The sequence below is a fragment of the Artibeus jamaicensis genome, unplaced genomic scaffold (assembly GCF_021234435.1).
Source record: "Artibeus jamaicensis isolate MK-2021 breed Jamaican fruit bat unplaced genomic scaffold, CSHL_Jam_final contig_388, whole genome shotgun sequence".
NCBI classification, from domain to species: Eukaryota; Metazoa; Chordata; class Mammalia; order Chiroptera; family Phyllostomidae; genus Artibeus; species Artibeus jamaicensis.
The window spans coordinates 4,250,488-4,271,924 of record NW_026521813.1 but is presented as its reverse complement, the minus strand read 5'-3'; the positions used below and the strand labels follow the sequence as shown (position 1 = coordinate 4,271,924).

At 34.9% G+C, this 21,437-nt stretch overlaps 1 protein-coding gene across 1 annotated transcript in view; it reads right to left on the bottom strand.

Moving 5' to 3' along the window:
• Positions 1 to 21,437, bottom strand: part of LOC119045428 (protein eyes shut homolog) — a 179,743-nt gene that overhangs the window by 50,238 nt on the left and 108,068 nt on the right. The window contains exon 5 of the mRNA XM_053665001.1: positions 3,030 to 3,144. Coding sequence (XP_053520976.1) covers positions 3,030 to 3,140 — 111 coding nt within the window. The 5' untranslated portion in view covers positions 3,141 to 3,144. The remainder of the gene's footprint in view (positions 1 to 3,029; positions 3,145 to 21,437) is intronic.

The window sequence follows — 21,437 nt, the reverse complement described above, 5'->3', positions numbered from 1 at the left end:
TTCAATGAGAAAGTTCACCATTCTTATGCCACTTTTATTATAAAGAAAATGAATTGAAAATAGAGAAATTTAACTCATAATGAAAAGCATGGCTTAGAATTAATAAGGTTTTGACCTTCAGGGTTTTCTTTTAGCTGCTAATGTTGTCTAGCCTGTTATATTTACTGTATACTCTTAACCTTAAAGTCATTATAGAGCATGTTTTATTTTCATATTATTTCAATTAAACATACATTTAAAAATATTCTTCTGATTATAATTTTAGTCTAATCTTATTAAGAGGAGGAAACAACGGTCAGATTGTTGATTTGCTTCATTTTAACCTGTATAAACACAGGCCCCAAAGGCCACCAAACTCTGATTAACCTTGGGGTTAAGTTAGCTCTGACTTCAACTCAGAGCTTCTCTGGGATTTCTGGAGCCCTTCTTCCCCATGACTGTCTCTGGTGCTCTGCTTCTCTGTTCCTTTGTATATTAATTTGTGCCCAGGTCACAAAATTCATATATTTTACTGCTTCCATAAAGTTATTGTGAATATATTAAGGGCATGTTATGTCAATTAAAAATCAGAAAGCCCTGAATGATTATAGTGATGGATGTCAGTTTGTGTTATATGTATTGTACAGTTCTGCTATTAAATGTATCATTTCATCTTATCAGTTGATCCCGTTATGTTTATGAAATAAAGTTATTCCTCCTTGTTATTTCCTTATGTTGAAGTCTTCCTTATTAATAAAGCTACACTGGTGTTCATTTCACTTAATTTTTATGTGATATCTTTCCCATGATTTTACTTTCATTATATCTGTATCTTCTTATATGACGTGAGTCTATTTTTTAAAAATATTTGCCCTGGAAGGTGTAGCTCAGTGGATTGAGTACAGGCCTGCGAACCAAAGGATCTTGGTTCAATTCCCAGTTAGGGCACATGCCTGGGTTGCAGGCCAATTCCTAGCAGGGGCCAATTCCCAGCAGGGGCCACATGAGAAGCAACCATACATTGATATTTCTCTCCCTCTCTCCTTCCCTTCCCCTCTAAAGATAAATAAATAAAATCTTTAAAAAAATATTTTATATACTTATAGAGAGAGGAAAAGGAAGGGAAAAAGAGAGACAGAGAAACATGAAAGTGAGAGAGAAACATCAATCAGCTGCATCTCCTACATGCTCCTATCAAGGACCAAGTCTGCAACCCAGGCGCCCTGACTGGGAATCGAACTGGCCACCCTTCATTTTGCCAGACAATGCCCAACCAACTGAGGCACACCAGTCACGGCAAAAATGAATCTCTTTTAAAAAAAAATATTTGATTAAGTCTTTCTTTATGTGCCATTAACAGTCTCTGTCTTTTAACTTATATGTGTAATCAATTTATATTTACTGTGATCTTGGATATAGCTGGATTTAAGTGCATCATATTACTATTTGCTTGTTTTATGCCCCCTCTATTTTGTTTTTCTCTAAGTGTAAAATATATTTATCTAAATGGGAGAATGAGTAGTTTACACCACCTCCTAAAATATTATAGCTCATCAAATAGTCTCTTTGAAATCAGTTGACATATTCAAAAGTTAATAATATAAATATCAACTTAGAAAAGCAAATATTAGTTATAGAATTCTAAAAATATTATAACCTATATAAATTCATGTTATATTTACATGTTAAAATAAATTCATTATACAACATTTTATTTTATTTAATATGTTACATTACTTAAGTATCATGAAGAATAATAATTTCTGTCATGTACAACCATCATATAATTTGAAAAACATATTTTAAAATATGCAAACACTTTAATATAAACTGTATGTATAACTCAATACAGGTAAATTGTGATGATGAATTAATAGGAAAAACATACTTTTGATGAAATATTATAAGTTAAAACATTTATTAATGTACATTATCATTATGATCCCCTAAATTATAACCAAATGAGAAGTCTGATAACAGTCCTTTTTCACTAATATTTAATCCACAGGAGTTAGCAAACTTAAATTATAATTTTTTAAAAAGTCTGCAATGTGATGAAAGCTCCAGCCATACTCCTTAAAATGGAAAGTCAAATGGGTTATAGGGTCCATACATTGTTGAGGCAGTGGTTGATATCTCCCGGGGAAAAGTGTGATAGAAGAATAAAAACTTGAAAATAAAATCAAAGGTAAACACTCAGAGACCATCCTGAAATGGAAGAGAACTAAAAACAAAAACATAAACAAGATAACATAAAATAATTTGAAACCAAAGTTATAAGAGACATTTCAATTAGAACATTTCATATTAAGGATAGATAAAATTTAAATGGAAAAATGGTGGCATATACTTTTTATTGCAAATAGATATGTGTAGTACTTTGAAAGTATGTATTCTGGGGTCATACAGAACAAGTTTAAATCTAGGCTTATTTATTGCTATTGATGTGTGTAAGCTGGAGGAAATATTTCAAAAGCTCGGTGATTATTTTATTTTTCTGTAAAATGGAATGGGATTTATGTGCAGGTCAAATAAGGTCATAACCATAAATTATAAGGTCATAATCATAAATGATAATTTCTCCAATAGACATATCTAAAAATGGAATCTCTAAGTTGTCGGACATGCTGGACTGTGTGTAGTACACACACCATATTTGACAGATTATTTTAAAAACTATCCAGCTAAAAAAGTATATTTTTATATTCTGACTAACAACTACCATACTAATTTTATGCCCCATCTAGTTTAAGAGCTTAAGGCATAGTTACTGTGGTCTTACATAAAAAGAAATATATCACCAGTACTCAATTAGCTATATTCATATTATGAAATATAACACTGCCTAGAACATGTATTAATACTCTCTCAACATAATTCTAATTAGTTAAAGATCTCTATTACTAAATTACATATACAGGATGTTTATAATATCCATATAAGGATATATTTCTCTGGCTTAGAATGATATAAGCATTCAAAGTACAGAGTGCCTGAAGCTCTTGTGTTCTGACATGCTAAATTACTTTGCCATGTATTAAATTACTTACTCTGAATCTTCCAATTATATTGAAACACCATTCTTCATTCAGACAGTTGATGCTGAGCAGTCTACAGTGGTCAATTACTTTCTCACTGTTCTTTCCAGTAAATCTTGGCATACAACTGTAAATACATCAGTGTAAATAAGAGAAGTTGCAAATTAAATATTTTAACTAAGGTCCATTAACGATTTGCGAAAAATAATGATGCTTTGTTTGAATTACGTTCAACATATATTATTACATGATATATTCAACCATTAATTTTGTCCGTGCATACTTGTGCTCTTAGCAAGGGAGAAAAGATTTGTCTATTTAAGGGGAATTAGAGTGAAATACGTTTTCATTGATGGTGTTCATATTGTCTTTTGAGAACATAGATCAACTTTGGTCTAACTGGATAGTAACAATAAAATATAGGTTATAGGAAACTTCTGAAATAAAGGAAACCATTATTGAATATAAAGAAAAAGATGATGAATGAGACTTTTAATCTTTATTGGAGCTCTTGGCTACAGATGACACACTACCGGAAACTGATGGCCCGTTGGAACTTTAGACAGTGTGATGAGTAACAGTGGAACACAACAGTATGGCCATGTTTAGGCCTACTGCGGAGTTTTGTTTATTGTCAATTTTACATTTTTTAAATAAATCCCTCTTGTAGTGTATGTTCCTGATCATAAGTTGTTTTTTTTTTTTATTGTAATGTAAGTGCCTGACTTTAGGCTTTTGATTACTGAGGCATCCATTTCAAAGACATCCATTTTGATCAAAAACACATAGAGAAAGGTCTATGAGAACTACTAGCTATACAGGGAGATAAGCACCCAGGCCTCCCCTACCCATGATGTGTCCCTTTTAGAAAGCCTTGGACAGCCTGGATAACAGATCACTTGAATGACTCTGCTATTTTCTTCCCACTCCCTAATTCTGCCCTTATGTTTTAAATTCAGTAATAAAGAACTTAAGACACATGGACATGAACTAAAGGGGGGGAATGTGGGAGGAAGAGGGTGTGCAGGGTAGAAAGGAATGAAGGGGGAAAATGGGACAACTGTAATAACATAATCAATAAAATATATTAAAAAATAAAATAAAGTGTGAAAAAAAGAGTAAACTTTCAAAACCTTATGTATATCACCCTCAACTCTAATAAAGGCAGAGCCCCAGGTCTGCGCTCTCTCACTCTCTTTCTCTCTCCCTGTACCTAGCTGCCTGACCCTTGGAGCTGCTATTTATTTCCCAGGGCCCGTGAGTAAGAATCCTCCCATTTTCAAGTTCCCTTGTGGCCGTTGCTGTGCTTCTCCCAATCATAAGAACCACAATGGCCAGCCCAGCGACAACACTGGCTCCAGTTGGAAAGATGCCTGTGGAGACTCACCACAAGCAGTGGGGCCCAGGCAAGTGTCCCAGGAGTTCCTAGACTGATAGAGCAGAAACGAATTGGATTTCTGTTCATTAGCTGCAGTCAATAAGGTGCTGAAGAACACATGCCACTGTCATGACTTCTTTTGCCCTCACTCTCATTAATTTGTGAAAAAATATTCCGGTACTTTAAATCACATTTAGTAATCAAATGGAGGTCCAAACTAAGGGAGCTCTAAAGTAAACACTAGAGAATAAGGAGCAAAACTTATATTTGTTAAGACTACATTGTTACAAGCTGACTTAGTAATAAAATTAATGATACTATATATTTCTTACTTTAAATGTCTCATAAAAACAAAGAGATAATTTTATAAAAAGAAAAAAACAAAGGTCATCTTAATATAGTTCAACTGAATAGTATCAGTAAAACATTTTTGCAAATGACCTTTCCTGATATTCAAGGCCCAACTTTGAACTTCCATCTTATAGAATTAAATCATTACTTCATTTATATCAGTAATAACATTCATTGTTTTCAACACCTATTATATGCCAGCCACTAGATTAAGTTTACACAATTTATTAATTGTTTCATTCAATCCTTATAAACACCATGTAAAATATATCATTACCACTATCTTATAAATGAAGAAACATGTTCTGAGAAGTTAGTTGCTTTGGTCACATCACTAGTTTTATAGCTGGTATTAAAGTTAAATACATTCTGACTTTACATGTATTGTACTCTAGATACTCCATTGATGAAACCTGTTAAGATATGTTTGCCTAACTTGTCCCATTCTGAGGGCCTAACCAGTGATCTGGAATCATTCCAAACACCACTCTCTTATAAAAGGTGCATTCCTATCCTTTCTTTCTTGTGGTAAGAATGGCGGGAAGAAGGAAGCACTAGAATGTCAAACACCGGTGAGTTGTGGTTCCCATACCTCGGTGTTCCTTTTGAGTAGGAATGAATCGAATTGGCCTAGACTAACTAAGGACATGCATGGAACTTGGGTTTATATTATTCTGGATTCCAGTTTCCAAAGATGGGGGAGGGCAGAGCTATGAATGAAATGAACAGCTAATATTCAGTCATTGAGGACATCAGATCAACAGGTTATTGGATGAGATTAGGCAGCAACAATTCTGAGAAGGATGTTTCTAAACGGAGCATAGTTTTCTGGTCATAAAAACTTGGGCCAAAGTATTAGCATTTTCTCTACACACTAAGGAGGAAGCCCCAAAACACCATCTGTGACACCTGGCCCAGGAAGGTTTAACCCAAAGTTTAAACTATGGAGGAAACTATAGTTACAAAATCTTCCTGTTGAGTCATAGGCTATCAACCCTCCAGGCATCCAGTCCTACTCATAGCTTGAAATCTAAAATATACACAATGGAATTCTATGCTGCAGAGAGAAAGAAGGAGCTACTACCCTTTGCAACAACATGGATGGAACTGGAAAGCATTATGCTGAGTGAAATAGGCCAGGTGCTGAAAGACAAATACCATATGATCTCACCTTTAACAGGAAGCTAAACAACAAAACAAACAAGTAAGCAGAAAAAAAAACCCCAAAAAACAAAGACACTGAAATAGAGAACAAGGGGATAGTGACAAGAGGGGGAGAAGGAAGGGAAGTTAAGGGGAAAAAGGGGGGAGGGATTTGGAGGAACAAATAGGAAGGACACAGGGACGAGAACTAAGGGGGGGGAGGAAATGGAAGGGAGGTGGGGAGCAAGGGGCAGGGGAGGCTGGGATGGGAAAAATAGACAAAAAACTGTACTTGAAAAATAACTAAATAAATTAAAAAAAAAAAAAGAAATCTAAAATAAGCTCCTGAAATACATCCATAAGACAAATGGCATCCTATCAATTCAACTGCAGTGAGGTAAAGAGAAGGCTTAAATAGAATTCTTGCCACTGAAGAATTTAAACCAGAAAAACAAAAACAAAGGGGGGAAAAAAAGCAAATTATAGAACAACATGGATCCTTTAAGAAGTTCTATTACAAAATTTTTCCTTTGTAATTTTCATTTACAATAGTAAAACTGAGACATTTATGTGGGAAAAATACCTAGAGAAAGAGAAACATTTTAAATAACATCAATATTTGACCCAATGAGTTATACAGATGTGATTTTTATAAAATACAATATAGACAATAATATAATAAAATAATACTTAAAAAGGGGTGATTTAGTGGCTAACAAAATTTTGAATGGAGTCAGATGAGTTAAGAAAGAATTATTTAAAATAACAGTAGATTAAAATAATTTATTCAATGTAAGCAATAAAGTCAGAATTATCAGCTTAGCACCTTCCAAACATCAAAACATGGTGTACAATTTATATTTGAGAAAATATAACAGAAAGTGGGAGAAAGTATGAAAACTAACATTTATTTATTTTTGTCTTTAGTTTTTATTAATTAATTAATTAATTTTAATTTAAAATAGTTAATTAGACTATTTTAAAATTGATAAGGGTAAAGATATATTTTATGAGAACTTGTCTGCATAAATATCAGAATCTAAGAAGCTCTATAATTAAATTTTGAGGATTAAAAAATTCTATACCACCCTGGCTGATGTAGCTCAGTGGACTGAGCATGGGCCTGTAAAGCAAAGGGTTGCCGGTTCGATACCCAGTCAGGGCACATGCCTGGGTTGCAAGCCAGGTCCCTAGTAGGGGACATATGAGAGGCAACCACACACTGATGTTTCTCTCACACTCTTTCTCCTTCCCTTCCCCTGTCTCTAAAAATAAATAAATAAAATATTTAAAAAAATTTATACCTTTTATTTTGGTTTTCCTACTCTTTCTTAATTCATATTTCAAATTTAATAAAATAAGCTATATTAATCTAATATGCTACTGATTACATTACTATAGTTGTAAATATTAAATGTAAGTGATCTTTTTTAAAAAAGAAAGATTTTCTTTTCCAGCACATATGCAGTGCCCAATACTTACATTTTGAATGAATACTTAATACAATATTACATTGACTACAATTCATATTAAGAGAAAGGTGCTACAATTAAGAAGGCCACATTCATTTTTACAGAGAGCATGAGGTAGATAGTCTTCTGGAATCATAATTTTAAAAAATTAAGAAAGAGAACACAGATATACAAACATAAAAATGCCAACAGGAATACGAGGAAATTGAGAAGCTGATAATATTAGATATTCCAATGTATAATTATGCTAAAAAGTTTATGTCAAAATATAAATTGCCAAAATTAAATTAAAATAAAAATAGCTGAATAAAAAAATTTGATGGAAAAATAACTCTAAACCATGCTTGGCTCAATTATTTACATGCATGAAGATTTCAAATTTCTATGAAAGAAATGATTTTCATTCTGTATAAGTATTAAGCTAGGATAATTTATGCTACTTACTTATTACTTATAAGAATCATTAGAATTTTGATGTGAAATTCTCAAAAACTACAACAAAAATAGTCACGACCAAACTTGTATTTGAAACTAAAAACAATGTTGTATCCATTGACACAAATTTTTCTTCTAGGAATTTTTCCGGAAGATATAAGATATAATAAACATAAATTTATATCCACATTTACCTCATGATATTACAAATGAAGTATCTATAGGAAGCAGACATCACCTGATCTTAGCGGTGATCAATTCTAGTCTATCATATTCCCACCTGTAGGGTAAACGGAGTCAGTCTGGCTCCCTCGCCCACAGTCTGGGGAACTAAGATAAGCAGTATTCCCACAGCCTTGAGAGGGCCCGCATGTCTAGAATCACACTGTGTGATACAATATTTTGGCACCCTGCTGGCTTTGTGTATATTTAGTATATAAGAGACTCAGGGGCTTCCTGCTGTAGGACACATGACTTGTGGTATGTCTAGATCGCCACATCCTAGAAAAAAAGTACATTGGGTCTCCCAACAGCTCCATCTACCGCAATCCCTGGTGAAAACTTCCACCTTGACAGGCTGCAACATGCCACCCATACTGCCAAGAATCCAAGGCCACTATAAATAAGAAGATAATTCCTTTCTGAATTGTCCATTCTTTTGTAGATGCTGTGGTTATCAAATGGGACCATATTCATGAATTTGATTCTATTGTATAAGGAAGAATTTACATTATATAACTAATTTGATTATTTTTTCTACAGAGTATAGATTTTATATTATGCTATTGAAATGAAAAGAAACATGCTGTTCTCAGGCAACTGCAAGCTGTTCTAAAAGACTAGAGTTCAAAGCAAATGATGAGAATGGCAAAAGATGATAATAAAGAGCCGAGAAAGAGATTTGTAAGATACACCAAAATTCACCAAGTATTCAAATCCTAGGAGTAAAATCCAGGGGCTCGGAACTGCAGAAGGAGAATTAAAAAAAAACAAAAAAACAAAACGAGTATAAAAAATGTAAGAAACCTATGTGAATTAATGTTAATGTGCCATTAAACTGAAGACTATGATAAACTGAAATCACTACAACTAAAGTTTAAAACATGAATGAGAGTAAAAGGCGAGACAGAGAGACATCAGCCTATCAGATTAACATTTGGATCTGAAGTGGAAGTGAAGTGAAATTTGTTCTGCTTACTTTAAATCTTCTGTCCCCTTCAATTATCTGTCAATCTCTAGCATACCTGGGTTCCCCAAAATCCTCAGTGCTACTCATATTCTACTTTCCCTGGCACTGTGATCATTTCATTATTTCACATTCTTCAGGTCTGGAATTGCAGCACCAAACTTTCATGCCGGCTCTACTGAGATAACTACCACTCTGCCAGAAACATTACGCACATTTTGCTGCTTACATCTTCACACTTACTCTACTCCAACCAACCATGCCTTTCTCCTCTTCATGATGATCCCACTGTCAGTCCAAGCTGCTTTGCCTTTCATTGCCTGCAGCTTTTCTGACTTCACTGAAAACATCTGTTACTCAAACTTCACCTTTAAGGTAATTAGAGAATTGCTCTACCACCTTGGAGATCTGTGCATATGGAAGATTCCCACAGCAGGGGTCTACATATTTAGGTCCTTTTGGTCCACGCATTCTTTACAACCAGGAGCTCTGTGGATAAGCCCAGGCAATGGAGCTCATTCCCACCCTTGAGATTAATTCTTCTTCAGAGAGATTTAGGTTTCACAAACACTTTCTTTTTTCTTTTCCTTTTCTTTTTTCTTCTTTCCCCCTCCTTCCCTCCCTTTCTACCTTTTTCCCTTCCTTCCTTCCTTCCTTCCCTCCCTCTGTTCCTCCTGCCTTGCCACCTTCTCCCCTTTCTTATACATTTTCCAGTTCAACATATATTCCATTATACGCATCAATGTGTGTAGTCATGTTTGCAGTTAACCTTGAACAAGGTCTATTATTCCCATTAAAAATCAGTAAGTGCATATGCATACTTAATTCCAGTTTTGCTTAACTTCAAATCAGACAACTACATAACAACCCCAGCACCTGCAGTATATTTGACATGCACATTTTTCTGGATTTCATTTGGATTTGATCCTGAAATGTGGTGAAAGTAAAAACAAATTGAAATTTTTAGTAGTATGCCTAGATTATTCATAATGAGTCTGGCATGAAAATGGAGGTTAAATGTTTACAAGACTATGGTTTGGCGACTAAGCAGGGGACAATTACAGCAATACAGGATAAAAGAGATGTATTCTATAGCAGGCCAGAGAAAAAAATAGAAGACATATTCAGGAGGCACAGTGAACAAGAGGATGAAAACTTGTTGACATTAACAAGAAGGCAACAATGAAGTGTCAATTACTGTTTGCTAATTTTATTCATGTCTTTAATAGCTCTCATATTTAATAATTTTATGTTGTTTCTTTTCCTCTGGTTTAACTTGCTATTTATTGCACTTCCCTTCATAATATGGAAAAGATACCAAACATTTTTATTCCACTCATGGTATCCTTCTCCTTCCCTGATATATAATAAATTATATACTTTACTATTTTTTGCAAACAAAATTTTAATTATTTTACCAATGTAGACACATAGTTCTTCCTTACAGACAGCCAGATTTCTTCCTCCCAATGTTTCCTTTTTTTCTCCTTCTCACTACAAGTCTTGAGGCATTGCTTGAACAATTTATTTATTTTAGTTCTAGATCCTAAATACAATTTCCTCTACTGAATATCCCTTTTGTTTCAGGGCCCCTATTTTACCACCTGTGACACACACACACTTAATACATATATAAATGTGTGTGTATATACATATATATACACGCACAATACATTATATTATATATATAATCACATGCATCTGTGTGCATCTATGCACATGTATGTATGGACACACACATTTTTCCTATTCTAGTCCATTTTATATTTAGTAGAAATATGTTTTCTTTATATAGAGATCTGTATGATGGATTTTCTTAATTTTACATAGACATAAATATTTTTCTCACCAACCAGTATACAGTATAATATTTGGAGAAGGAAGTATTTTCTCTCAGTAGCCTACAGATGCTTCCCACTGTTTCTGGGGCTATAAATGCTATTTCACTGTCTTCGAGCTACCTGTATTACAAATAAACAATGTGGTGCCACACTGATTATTTTTTCTTTGTAAGTAAATTGTCATTTCTTCCTTGAAGCTTGATAGATATTTCTCTAGCAATCAATCTAGCTTGGATACAGAGCCTTTTTAATATGCAGACTCAGTTCTTTCTTCAACTCTGAAAAACATTCTACAGTTGATTAATTATTGCTTTTTCTCCATATGTTCTTGTTTCTCCTAGAACTGCTATCATTCACATGGTAGATTTCCTTGATCTATATTCCAAGATATGCAATTTCTTCATCATGATTCAATAATAAATTCATCCCTTAACTCCTCAACAAATAATTCTTGAGCCCCTATCATATAGTTATTTTTTCTAGGCATGGTGGATATTTCAGCAAACAAATGCCTTTCCCTCATGAAGTTTATCTTTCAGTGGGAGAGTTCATGGTAAAGTGGGTAAGTAGTTGCTGTTTTTCCAAAGTTTTCCAGGGACAGCTTTATGGGCAAATTACTACTTTATAAGTCCAGAAGAATTTATGCACATGGAGACAGAAGCAGATCCTCATTTCTTCATTTTAAAATATTTTTTTATGAACATACTCTAGATTTCCATAATTTGAGACAGCACTTCCTTTCCACTTTTTCAACTAAATTATTTCATCAAAAGGTATGTTTTCTAGCTGGATTCTTGGTGTGTAGGTAGGTATATGTGCTCTCTTGAGTCTCTTATTTTGACTATATATATCTCCTTTTTTAAGTGTTTGTAGGAGCTTTATTTATATTGACAAAATCTAGGAATAACCCAAATGCCCTCAAACGGGTGAATCATTAAACAAGTTGTGACATGTATACATTTCTCAGTAATAAAACAGAATGAACTATTGATACATACAATGACATGGGTGATTCTCAAAGGCCTTATGCTAAGTGTAAGAAGCCAGACCAGACAGGCTACATACTGTATGGTTCCTTTTTATATGACATTGCAGAGGAGGTAAAATTATAGAGACTATAGGGATGGAGAACAGATCAGCAGCTCCAGGGCTGAGTGGGACAAGGGGTTGGTCACAAAGGGGCACCCTGAGCGAATTTTTTGGTGTGATAGAACTGTTCTGGATCTTGATATTAGTGGTGCTTCCGTAACCACATGCATTTGTCCAAACTTATATAACTATGTACCACAGAGTGAATTTTGCTGTGAGCTTTTATTTTTTATTTCTCTAGAAATAAAAATATATATTCATAAATTTTATTTCTAGAAAAATAAAAAATAAAAGCATATGTTATGTGAGCTTATTACACCCTGATATTTTTTCTTAAATCTCTCAGATTTTGAGTGTTCAAATTTCTCTAGCATCAGCGCTTGTCAGAAGTAGATATGAGTCTGTGTATGTGTGTTTCTGTCTGTCTCCCAAACTCCAGTTTCCAAAAGAACAGAAATCATCCATACTAAATAATTCCTCCATCTCTGCCTCAGCAAGTCACCTGCATCTATTTGTTTCATAGTTACCTAAGTTGTTCTTTCTTTCAGAGATGCTAATACCTTCAAGTTGTATCTGTTTTGTTTTCACTCTATTTCTTTACTGAACATCTCTAGCTCGAGATATTTTTCTCTGCTAGCTCATCAGGTCTCAGGTCTTGTGCTATGGTGTTCTAAATGGGACATTCTTCAGTGAAGAGAAGGCCAGCTGGGCCAAGAGAGCTAAAGCAGTCCAGTCCCCAGTGCCCACCTGAGGGCCATAGACCTGGCTTCTGTGCTCCATGACATCACAGAGAATAAGCCCACTCTCTGCAGCTGAGAAGCTCTAGTCCATAATTTAGATAATTCTTCCAGGCAAATAATAAACAAACAAACAAGCAAATAAAAATAAAACCTTAAAGGGTTTTTTTGACTTTGACTTACCCTCAAATATTAAAAGTATTTATACTGATTAAGTATTCACTATTTTCTGTTTATTGCTCTGGTATTCCTTATGCTAGTTTACAAATGTTTGCTTAGCTCACAAAGCAAGAACAATCTGCATAACTCTCTTTTGTTGAGACTAAGACCTAACTCATTTAAGATATTCAAGGTGTCCAGCAGTAATTTTTGTCAAAATAGTCAGCAATTTTAAAAACAGGAATAGCTGACAACTGTAATTGAACAACAATAAAATAATTAAAAATAAAAAAACAAAAACTGGGGTGGGGAAAATGCTGTTTAGATAACCATGTTTCTTTTATATCTAAATTATAGTAATATTTCTATAAATAATTATTTTTATAATAAGCATGAAAGTATTAGTAAATCAGGAATGTTTTTGTGAGACTGGAAGGTAAGAGGGACTTATATAATAGTGTTGTGTGTGTGTACACATGTATGTGTATATACAGACATATGCACATAAATACATACATATGTATATATATACATACATATATATATAAAATGTAGAAAAGCAGAGAGGACCTGAAAAGGTACATATGAGGGAAGAAAATAAAGATAATGGGAATAATATGTTAGCAGAAAAGCTATGGTAAAACATTTTCATTATGTCATTTTCCCCCTGTGAAATTATTTCCTGTAACAGCCTTAAATTTCTATGATTAGATTGGATTTTATCAATTTGCCAATATTTATTGAATGATTGGGTTAACACTATTTCTTGGATAGAGTAGCATAAACTTTGTTCAGTGACTTATAGAATACATGCCCCTGATTTTAACAAGAAGTGTCAGTCTCTGTTGGGGACATTGCATTGTACAAAACAGAGTAATGACAGCAATACCAGAACAAAATTTTATAACCAGCATTTTGGTCAATATAGTACATGTAATGCAGAAATACAATATTATTTTTAAAGTACAGAGAAATCACAAAATAAAATGCAAACCAGTGAAACTAAACATATATTTTAAAATAATTTAAAAAATATTTTTCAGAAAATGAAGGAAACCATAAATTTAATAAAATTATACTATAAATGATTGCTGGAACATTATTAAAGTAATGCACTAAAATAATTAAGTAACCATCCTCAAGGCAAAAGAAAGTGGGAATTGAAAATGAAATATATTTGATTTTTTGAAAGAGCTACTTCAAAGGTAGTATGCCAACAATATAACTTTTGGATACAGAGTATATTCTTGCTTCAAGTTTTCCAGCTGCTGAAATAGCTCTTTCAAACACTGTACTATTCTAGGAAATGAAAAGGACATCATTACAAAGTAACTTCAAGTAGTTTTCTCTTAGTGATTTCGTTATCTTGAAATACTCCTATCACTTGTTTGAAGAGTTGGAGGGGTTTTTGGTCCTTTTTTTGTTTTTCCAGAACTTGAAACACTCTGAGTGAGTTATAATTTTTATCTTAATGAAAGCTCTGCAGTTTGCTTTGTTTTGTTTTGGTTTTCTTGTGTATAGATGGGGATTCTGATGCAGTTAAAATTTGTATCAGTTTCAATACTGTTGAGTGCCCATTCCACTTCTTGGGAAAAACAACTTTTGAGGCAAATAAGGACTCATCCTTCCAACAGAAGCTTTGCAATGCCACTATACGCTGACTTACTGCAACTTGCATGGACATAGATGAATGTCTAGACTTAAAAACTACTCATCTCATCAATTTATCTTTTGTACATTATCTGAGCAACTGAGTGATCATCTGGATCCCAAGAGGTAAATGAATTATATTTTGTAGTTCTTTAAACCTTAAAATTAAATGAGTAGATGAAAATAACTGTATTTTTGGTATTAACATGATATACTTTGATTTTAGATTAAAGAAAGCCAAATTGAAAATATTAAAATAGAAAAAATTGTCTCCTAGTTTACATTAGACCATGGGTCAGGATGGATTGTAAAGACATAAAAATATAATAATAAATAAGTGCTATAAAGTAAATAAATAAAGTCACATTAAAGTGGAGAGTAACAAAGAAGAGATATTTAAGGAATGTTTATCAAGACTGACAGAAAAGATATCTTTAGAAGATTTTTATCTGAGCAAAAGCCTGGCTGAAAATAAACATGGAATTGTAGTTTCTGCCAGAAGTTGAATAATCAGAGGGGATAGAGTAGGAAGTTAGAGTGGAAAGATAGGCAGGAACAAGATATGGCTACACTTGTAAGCATTTGTAATGCTTTAATTGAATTTAAATGTTATAGGAACAAACTCATTAAATGGTAGTAGACTGAAGTAACATGATTTTAAAACATATACACTTTTTGTGGGGAAAAAAGATGATAAGGAACAACTCATTTCAAATTTTCTTTTTTTTTAAATTTATTTATTTATCTTTAGAGGGGAAGGGAAGGAGAAAGGGAGAGAAACATCAATGTATGGTTGCCCTTTGCGCATCCCCTGCTGGGAACTGGCCTGCAGGGAACCGACCTGCAACCCAGGCATGTGCCCTGACTGGGAATCGAACTGCGATTGTCTGGTTCGCAGGCCTGAGCTCAATCCACTGAGCTATACCAGCCAGGGCTCAAATTTTCTTTATCTGCAGTTTTCATTGTATACGACAATGACAGCTAGAAGACCATGTCTTCTAGTTGCTCTGGCCAAAACTATAGAGACATTTTTATAAAGAGAAAAAAAAATTTATTTTATATACATTTACCTATTTTTCTCTTTATAGTATATATATATTTCTTCTCTTTAATCCATATAATATAGCTTTATAAAAATTCCCCTGTATTGGATTATTCCATTGATTCCACTTTTAAAATATATCCACAATTCAACCACTGGTTACCATGTCTTCTCTCCTATCTAGATTACTACATTATCTCCTAAAAGGGTTTTTTTGTGCATTTATTATGCATCTCTACAGATTTCCTTTTAACACAACAGCCAAAGCATCATTTTATAATATTGAATAATACCACTAATTTGCCAGAAAACAGAACAACTCTGCCTATTTCACTTGGAATAAAATTCCAAGACATTCAAATGATATGTGTGATCTGCAACTGCCCTGATCTCTGCTTCCTTCTCCATCCTGTCTGATTCTCTCTGCTTTCTTCAGACCAGAAACACAGGTCTCATTGGAATGATCTGACTAGGAGAGAGGTTTTGCGTTAAGAGCTCTCTCTGTCATAAACATTCCCCCCCCCCCAGAGAACTGCATAGTCCACCATCTCCCTTTAATCATTACCCAAATATTAGCTTTCTCAAAGAGGCTTTCATTCACTATTCTACCTATAACTTGATGAGTCAAAGCAAGGAGGTCAAGTGGAGGACTATTGAACTCTCCCAGATGGTAAGATTTGGTGGCTTGGACAAGAATGGTCTCTTCATAATAATAAAAGTGTTTATATCCATGATGTATATTTATGGGAGAGCTTGAAGGATTGCTGATGTGTAGGGAACTGCTTCAGAAGTCATGGGAATGTAGCTAAGCACCCACATGGAAAACCAGTGGGCAGTGAGTTGGTACTCAGAACCATGCCTGTGAAGAAATTCTTCTGTGGGAAATCAGGCCTGCATAATTCCCAGGCTGCTTTGTGACTTGCTCTTGCTAAAACTCTCTCACCCTGAGTTCAGGCAGAAAATGCTTACTCCATATCTTTAAAGTAACTTGCTGAAGTCTGTACTAATTCTCCCAAGCACTGAAGTTCAACCGGAACTTTGACTTTTATTGTTCCTTGTATTTGCAACATTTTTTCTTGTTAATCTGCAAGAAGTAATCAGTAACATCCCTTCCATTGCTATCTGTAAAAAGTAATTACCTGAAGCAAACCTAAGTATAATGAATGAAAACCTTCTTTGATGTATGCTATTAGAAAGCCAATAAAAGTCTGTCAAGGCAAGGGTGGGGTACTCTCCCCTTGAGAGAGTAGCCATGCTGACCCTTTTCCTCCACGGGACTCAGCAGTCCCTGTGAATTTGTCTCGTCTCATCCATAATGTCTTGGACACTGTGAGCCAGTGTCTGTGTCACTGATGGACAAGAAGTAGGTGGAGAGAGAGACAAAAACTTAAAAATCCAAGGAGCACTAACAAAAAAGCAGGTTTATTCAAGGATTGAATATCAACCATTAATTTGGAATATATGAAGTTTGAGATGCCACATCAGATATGCATGATAAACATAGGTGTACCTGGTGGGATGCAGAATTAAACCAGTTTGGTGTTTTCAGGTCAATAGAACATAAGAAGAGAGAAATAAGTTTAGAGTGAATATAAAGGTATGTTTTGTAAAAAAGGAAAATGAAGACCTACCAAGGGTGAGGGACAGAAGTGAGCAAGAGCGTCAAATAATTAGGGGTGCTCTTTGGTTACAGAAAAACATTACATCATTTTGGCAATAGAGTATGTGATTGAGTGAGCTCAAAATACATGAAGTCTTGATTAGAGAGTAGAAATATTTAAATCGAGATACTGGAGGGTGTGCAATTATAGGTCATGATAAATTATAATATATGACCTTGAGAAAGAGATCAAGAATGAGAGAGGGAGAAAAAATAATTTTAAAATTATTGTCAGAGTATTTAAGAAACCAAGGTGGGTGGATTTCCGAGATGCCAAAACCATCAGTGGAGAAGAGATAGGAATTGAGAGAAGAAGACATAGTTGAAAGGGAGCATTGGGAGGGAGAAACAGTGTTAGAGAGAGAAAGATAGCTGCTGTCATTTGCTAAAAATGAATAGACTTTTCTGGAGCATGAAGAAAATGATGTAGATATGGTAACAAGAACATGGCTCTCTGTACACTTTCTCACCAGGTATACACAGGTTGTGGAAAGGGAAAAGGTATACAAAAGAGATCGTGGTATTGGAGAACTGGCTGCTGACAAAGGGAGATCCTGAAGGTACAGTGGAAGAGTGCTGGATATTTGGAAGTGTTAGAAATTGTAGGGAGAATTATGGGGTTGGAATTCATACGATTAGTTATGTCCTTGAGCACTTAGAGATTACATGGTGTTAATTCAACCTTTATGTACGTAGGCCTGTACTAAATTCTGCCATGATGTTTTATTCTTTATTACTTATAAGAAAATACCCTGAGACTGGTATAGCTCAGTCCCTGGCTGATGTAGCTCAGTGGATTGAGCGCGGGGCCTGGGAACCAAACAGCCATGGTTTGATTCCCAGTCAGGGCACATGCCTGGGTTACAGGCCAGTTCCCAGCAGGGGACGCACAAGAGGCAACCATACACTGATATTTCTCTCCCTCTCTCCTTCCTTCCCCTCTAAAGATAAATAAATAAAATCTTTAAAAAAATCAACAGGCTCAGGACTCATGGGAGAAAAGTTATGCTAATGCGAGCATACATTGTCAAAGTGAAGCAGTTGGGCGATGAGATTTGAGGATGACTTCTGCCAACTCTACAGTATCAGAAAGTATTATATGAATAGTAGCAGAAGACACTTTTGATGAAGTAATGTCAACAATGTCCTAGATATATTCAATAGTATATAGTTCACAACCAGAATCTCAAATTATGAAACTATATTTAAACTTTAACAAGGTTTTTGTTTGCTAAATTTTAGAATATTTATTCGAAAGGGAAAGTTAGTCTTTAAATAGAATTATGAATTTCAAGGAAAGAAAAATGTAACCACTCAGCTTTGACATAATTAACTCAAAGAAATGGAGGTGTCCTGTTAGTTGAAAATTATTGAGTGACCAAATGGACACATTTAATTAATTATCAAGTTCCTCACTCAAATGTGTGATTGCTATTTTTAAAAGCATTTTTTCAAAATTAATGTAAAATATAACTTTATTATATGTTGACCTATGTGAATTCTGTGGTGCAATGTTCTGTTTCAAAGTCACAACGCCTGCCTAATTAGGTTTACTCTGACACAAGCTGAAAACCTTGACTCTACTCATAGCGAGACATCACACAGACTAATGAAATGTTGAAACTGACTTGAGAAAAATAAAGTATGTTAATGCATTGAAATGACACTTAAGCAGGGGGAAACTATAATTGTAATTCAGTCACTAAGAGAAGAGAAAAAACAGCAAGATGACAGAATAAAATAGAACATCACTTTCCCCTGAAATATCTTAGAATTTGAATAGAGAAAATAAAAGCTTTAGAAGTAAAAATGTGCGTATCACAAAATTTCAGTTAAGATATTTATATTTTTTAATATCCAGTTTTTGGTGTTTTATACAAAGATAACAGTAAATATTTGTTAAACCATTGATTGGAAAATAAAATGTTGTAAGAGAAAGACACTAGCTGTTTTTAGTAACATTTAGCTCCTGATTTGCATTTTCCTTTTTGAATTTAAACACTCAAAATGTGATCATCTTTATGTATAGACAACATTACCCATTGCATTTGTAAATATTAGAATAGATGTGTACATCTGTGCATGGATGCATTTGTGTGTATGCAATATTAGGAGTACAGTTAACTGTAGTCATCAGAGTCTTCATGTGGTCTTGGGTTTTGTGGATTGAATACTTCCTGCTGTAGTGTGTAATGAAGAGCTCGGAAACCTGCATTTCAGGTCATAATGCCTCTCCCTCCACTACCCCTGTGCCTCCATCAGATGGGTGGCCAGGATCCCTAGAAAGCTGCATTGGAGCTCTCTTCTGCTGTGTCCTGGATATTACCACCCATAAAAATGAAGTGGGGCCCATGGAGACCTGCGGCTTCAGCATTGCCTTTGAAGGAGTTTTCAAAAATTATCCATTAGCTCTATGACCTCCTGTCAATCCCTCACACCCATAACTTAATGCCAATACTCGTGGCTGCCCCCTGTGATCTGCCTTCTAAGCCATCATGGTTTACCCCGGTCACTGTTTACCTCAGACACCCAAGAAGCCAGGTGCTCCCAGGCCATTCAGCATGATGAGGATCTTTGTACCCACCCAGTTCTGGAAAAACTGTTTCCTTTTGACTGCAATCTCTTAAGTGGTGGCTACTCTTTCTCCCTCACCTCTCACATTTTAGAGCATGAATGTTAGGTAGGTGTCTCTGTTTTCTCATTTGTGTCATGTTTTTTTCCTAATAAATCTCAGTCATTTGAACTTGGTGCCATTATACCATGCCATTCCTATCTCCACCTGTTGTATTCATAGCTAACACTTCCTGGGCATCCCCTTTACTTCTACTTATTTAACATGTAACACCTGGTTATTATATCTGTCTTTTTTTTAAAATAATTTTATTTAGTTATTTTTCAAGTACAGTTTTTTGTCTATTTTTCCCATCCCAGCCTCCCCCACCCCTTGCTCCCCACCTCCCTCCCATTTCCACCCCCCTTAGTTCTCGTCCCTGTGTCCTTCCTATTTGTTCCTCCAAATCCCTCCCCCATTTTCCCCTTAACTTCCCTTCCTTCTCCCCTCTGGTCACTATCCCTTGTTCTCTATTTCAGTGTCTTTGTTTTTTGTTTTTTGTTTTTTTCTGCTTGTTTGTTTGTTTTGTTGTTTAGCTTCCTATTAAAGGTGAGATCATATGGTATTTGTCTTTCAACCCCTGGCTTATTTCACTCAGCATAATGCTTTCCAGTTCCATCCATGTTGTTGCAAAGGGTAGTGGCTCCTTCTTTCTCTCTGCAGCATAGAATTCCATTGTGTATATGTACCACAATTTTTGGATCCATTCATTTACTGATGGGCACCTAGGTTGCTTCCAACTCTTGGCTATTGTAAATTGTGCATAAAAACAGGCACATAGACCAATGGAACAGAACAGAGAGCCCAGAAATCAACCCAACTCTCTACAGTCAATTAATATTCGACAAAGGGGGCAGTAACATAAAATGGAGTAAAGATAGCCTCTTCAACAAATGGTGTTGGGAGAACTGGACAGCTACATGCAAAAAATGAAACTTGAGCACAGACTTACACCATACACCAAAATAAATTCAAGGTGGATAAAAGACTTAAATGTAAGTCATAACACCATTAAAGTCCTAGAGGAGAACATTGGCAAGAAAATCTCAGATATTTCACGCAGCAACTTCTTTACTGATATAGCTGTCTTTAATATGATCTCGGCCACACTTAGTTATTTTAATATTTGCAGAGTTGATCCACTTAAAACTTTGGCTTCTCTAAGGAGTAGACCATCTCACCACAAAAATCTTAATCTTCATTCTAACTTTCCAACTGACTCCCATACTCTCATATCATCATACCTAATTGTATTCCTTCCACAACCATAATTTCTTTTTTAAATGTATTTAATTGTTGTTCAAGTAAAGTTTTCTGTCTTTTACTTCCATCCCAGCCCACCCCCTCCCATTTCCACCCCCATTTAGTTGTTGTCCATGTGTCCTTTGTACTAGTTCCTGTAAATCCTTCCCCTTTTCCCCTGAAATTCCCTCCCCTCTCCCCTGTGGTCACTGTCAGCCTGTTCTCTCTTTCAGTGTCTTTGGTTATATTTTCCTTGCTTGTCTGTTTTCTTATTTAGCTTCCTGTGAAAGGTAAGATCATGTGGTATTTGTCTTTCAACACCTGGCTTATTTCACTCAGCATGATACTTGTCAGTTCCATCCATGCTGTCGGGTAGGAGCTCCTTCTTTCTTTCTGCTGCATAGAATTCCATTGTGTAAATGTA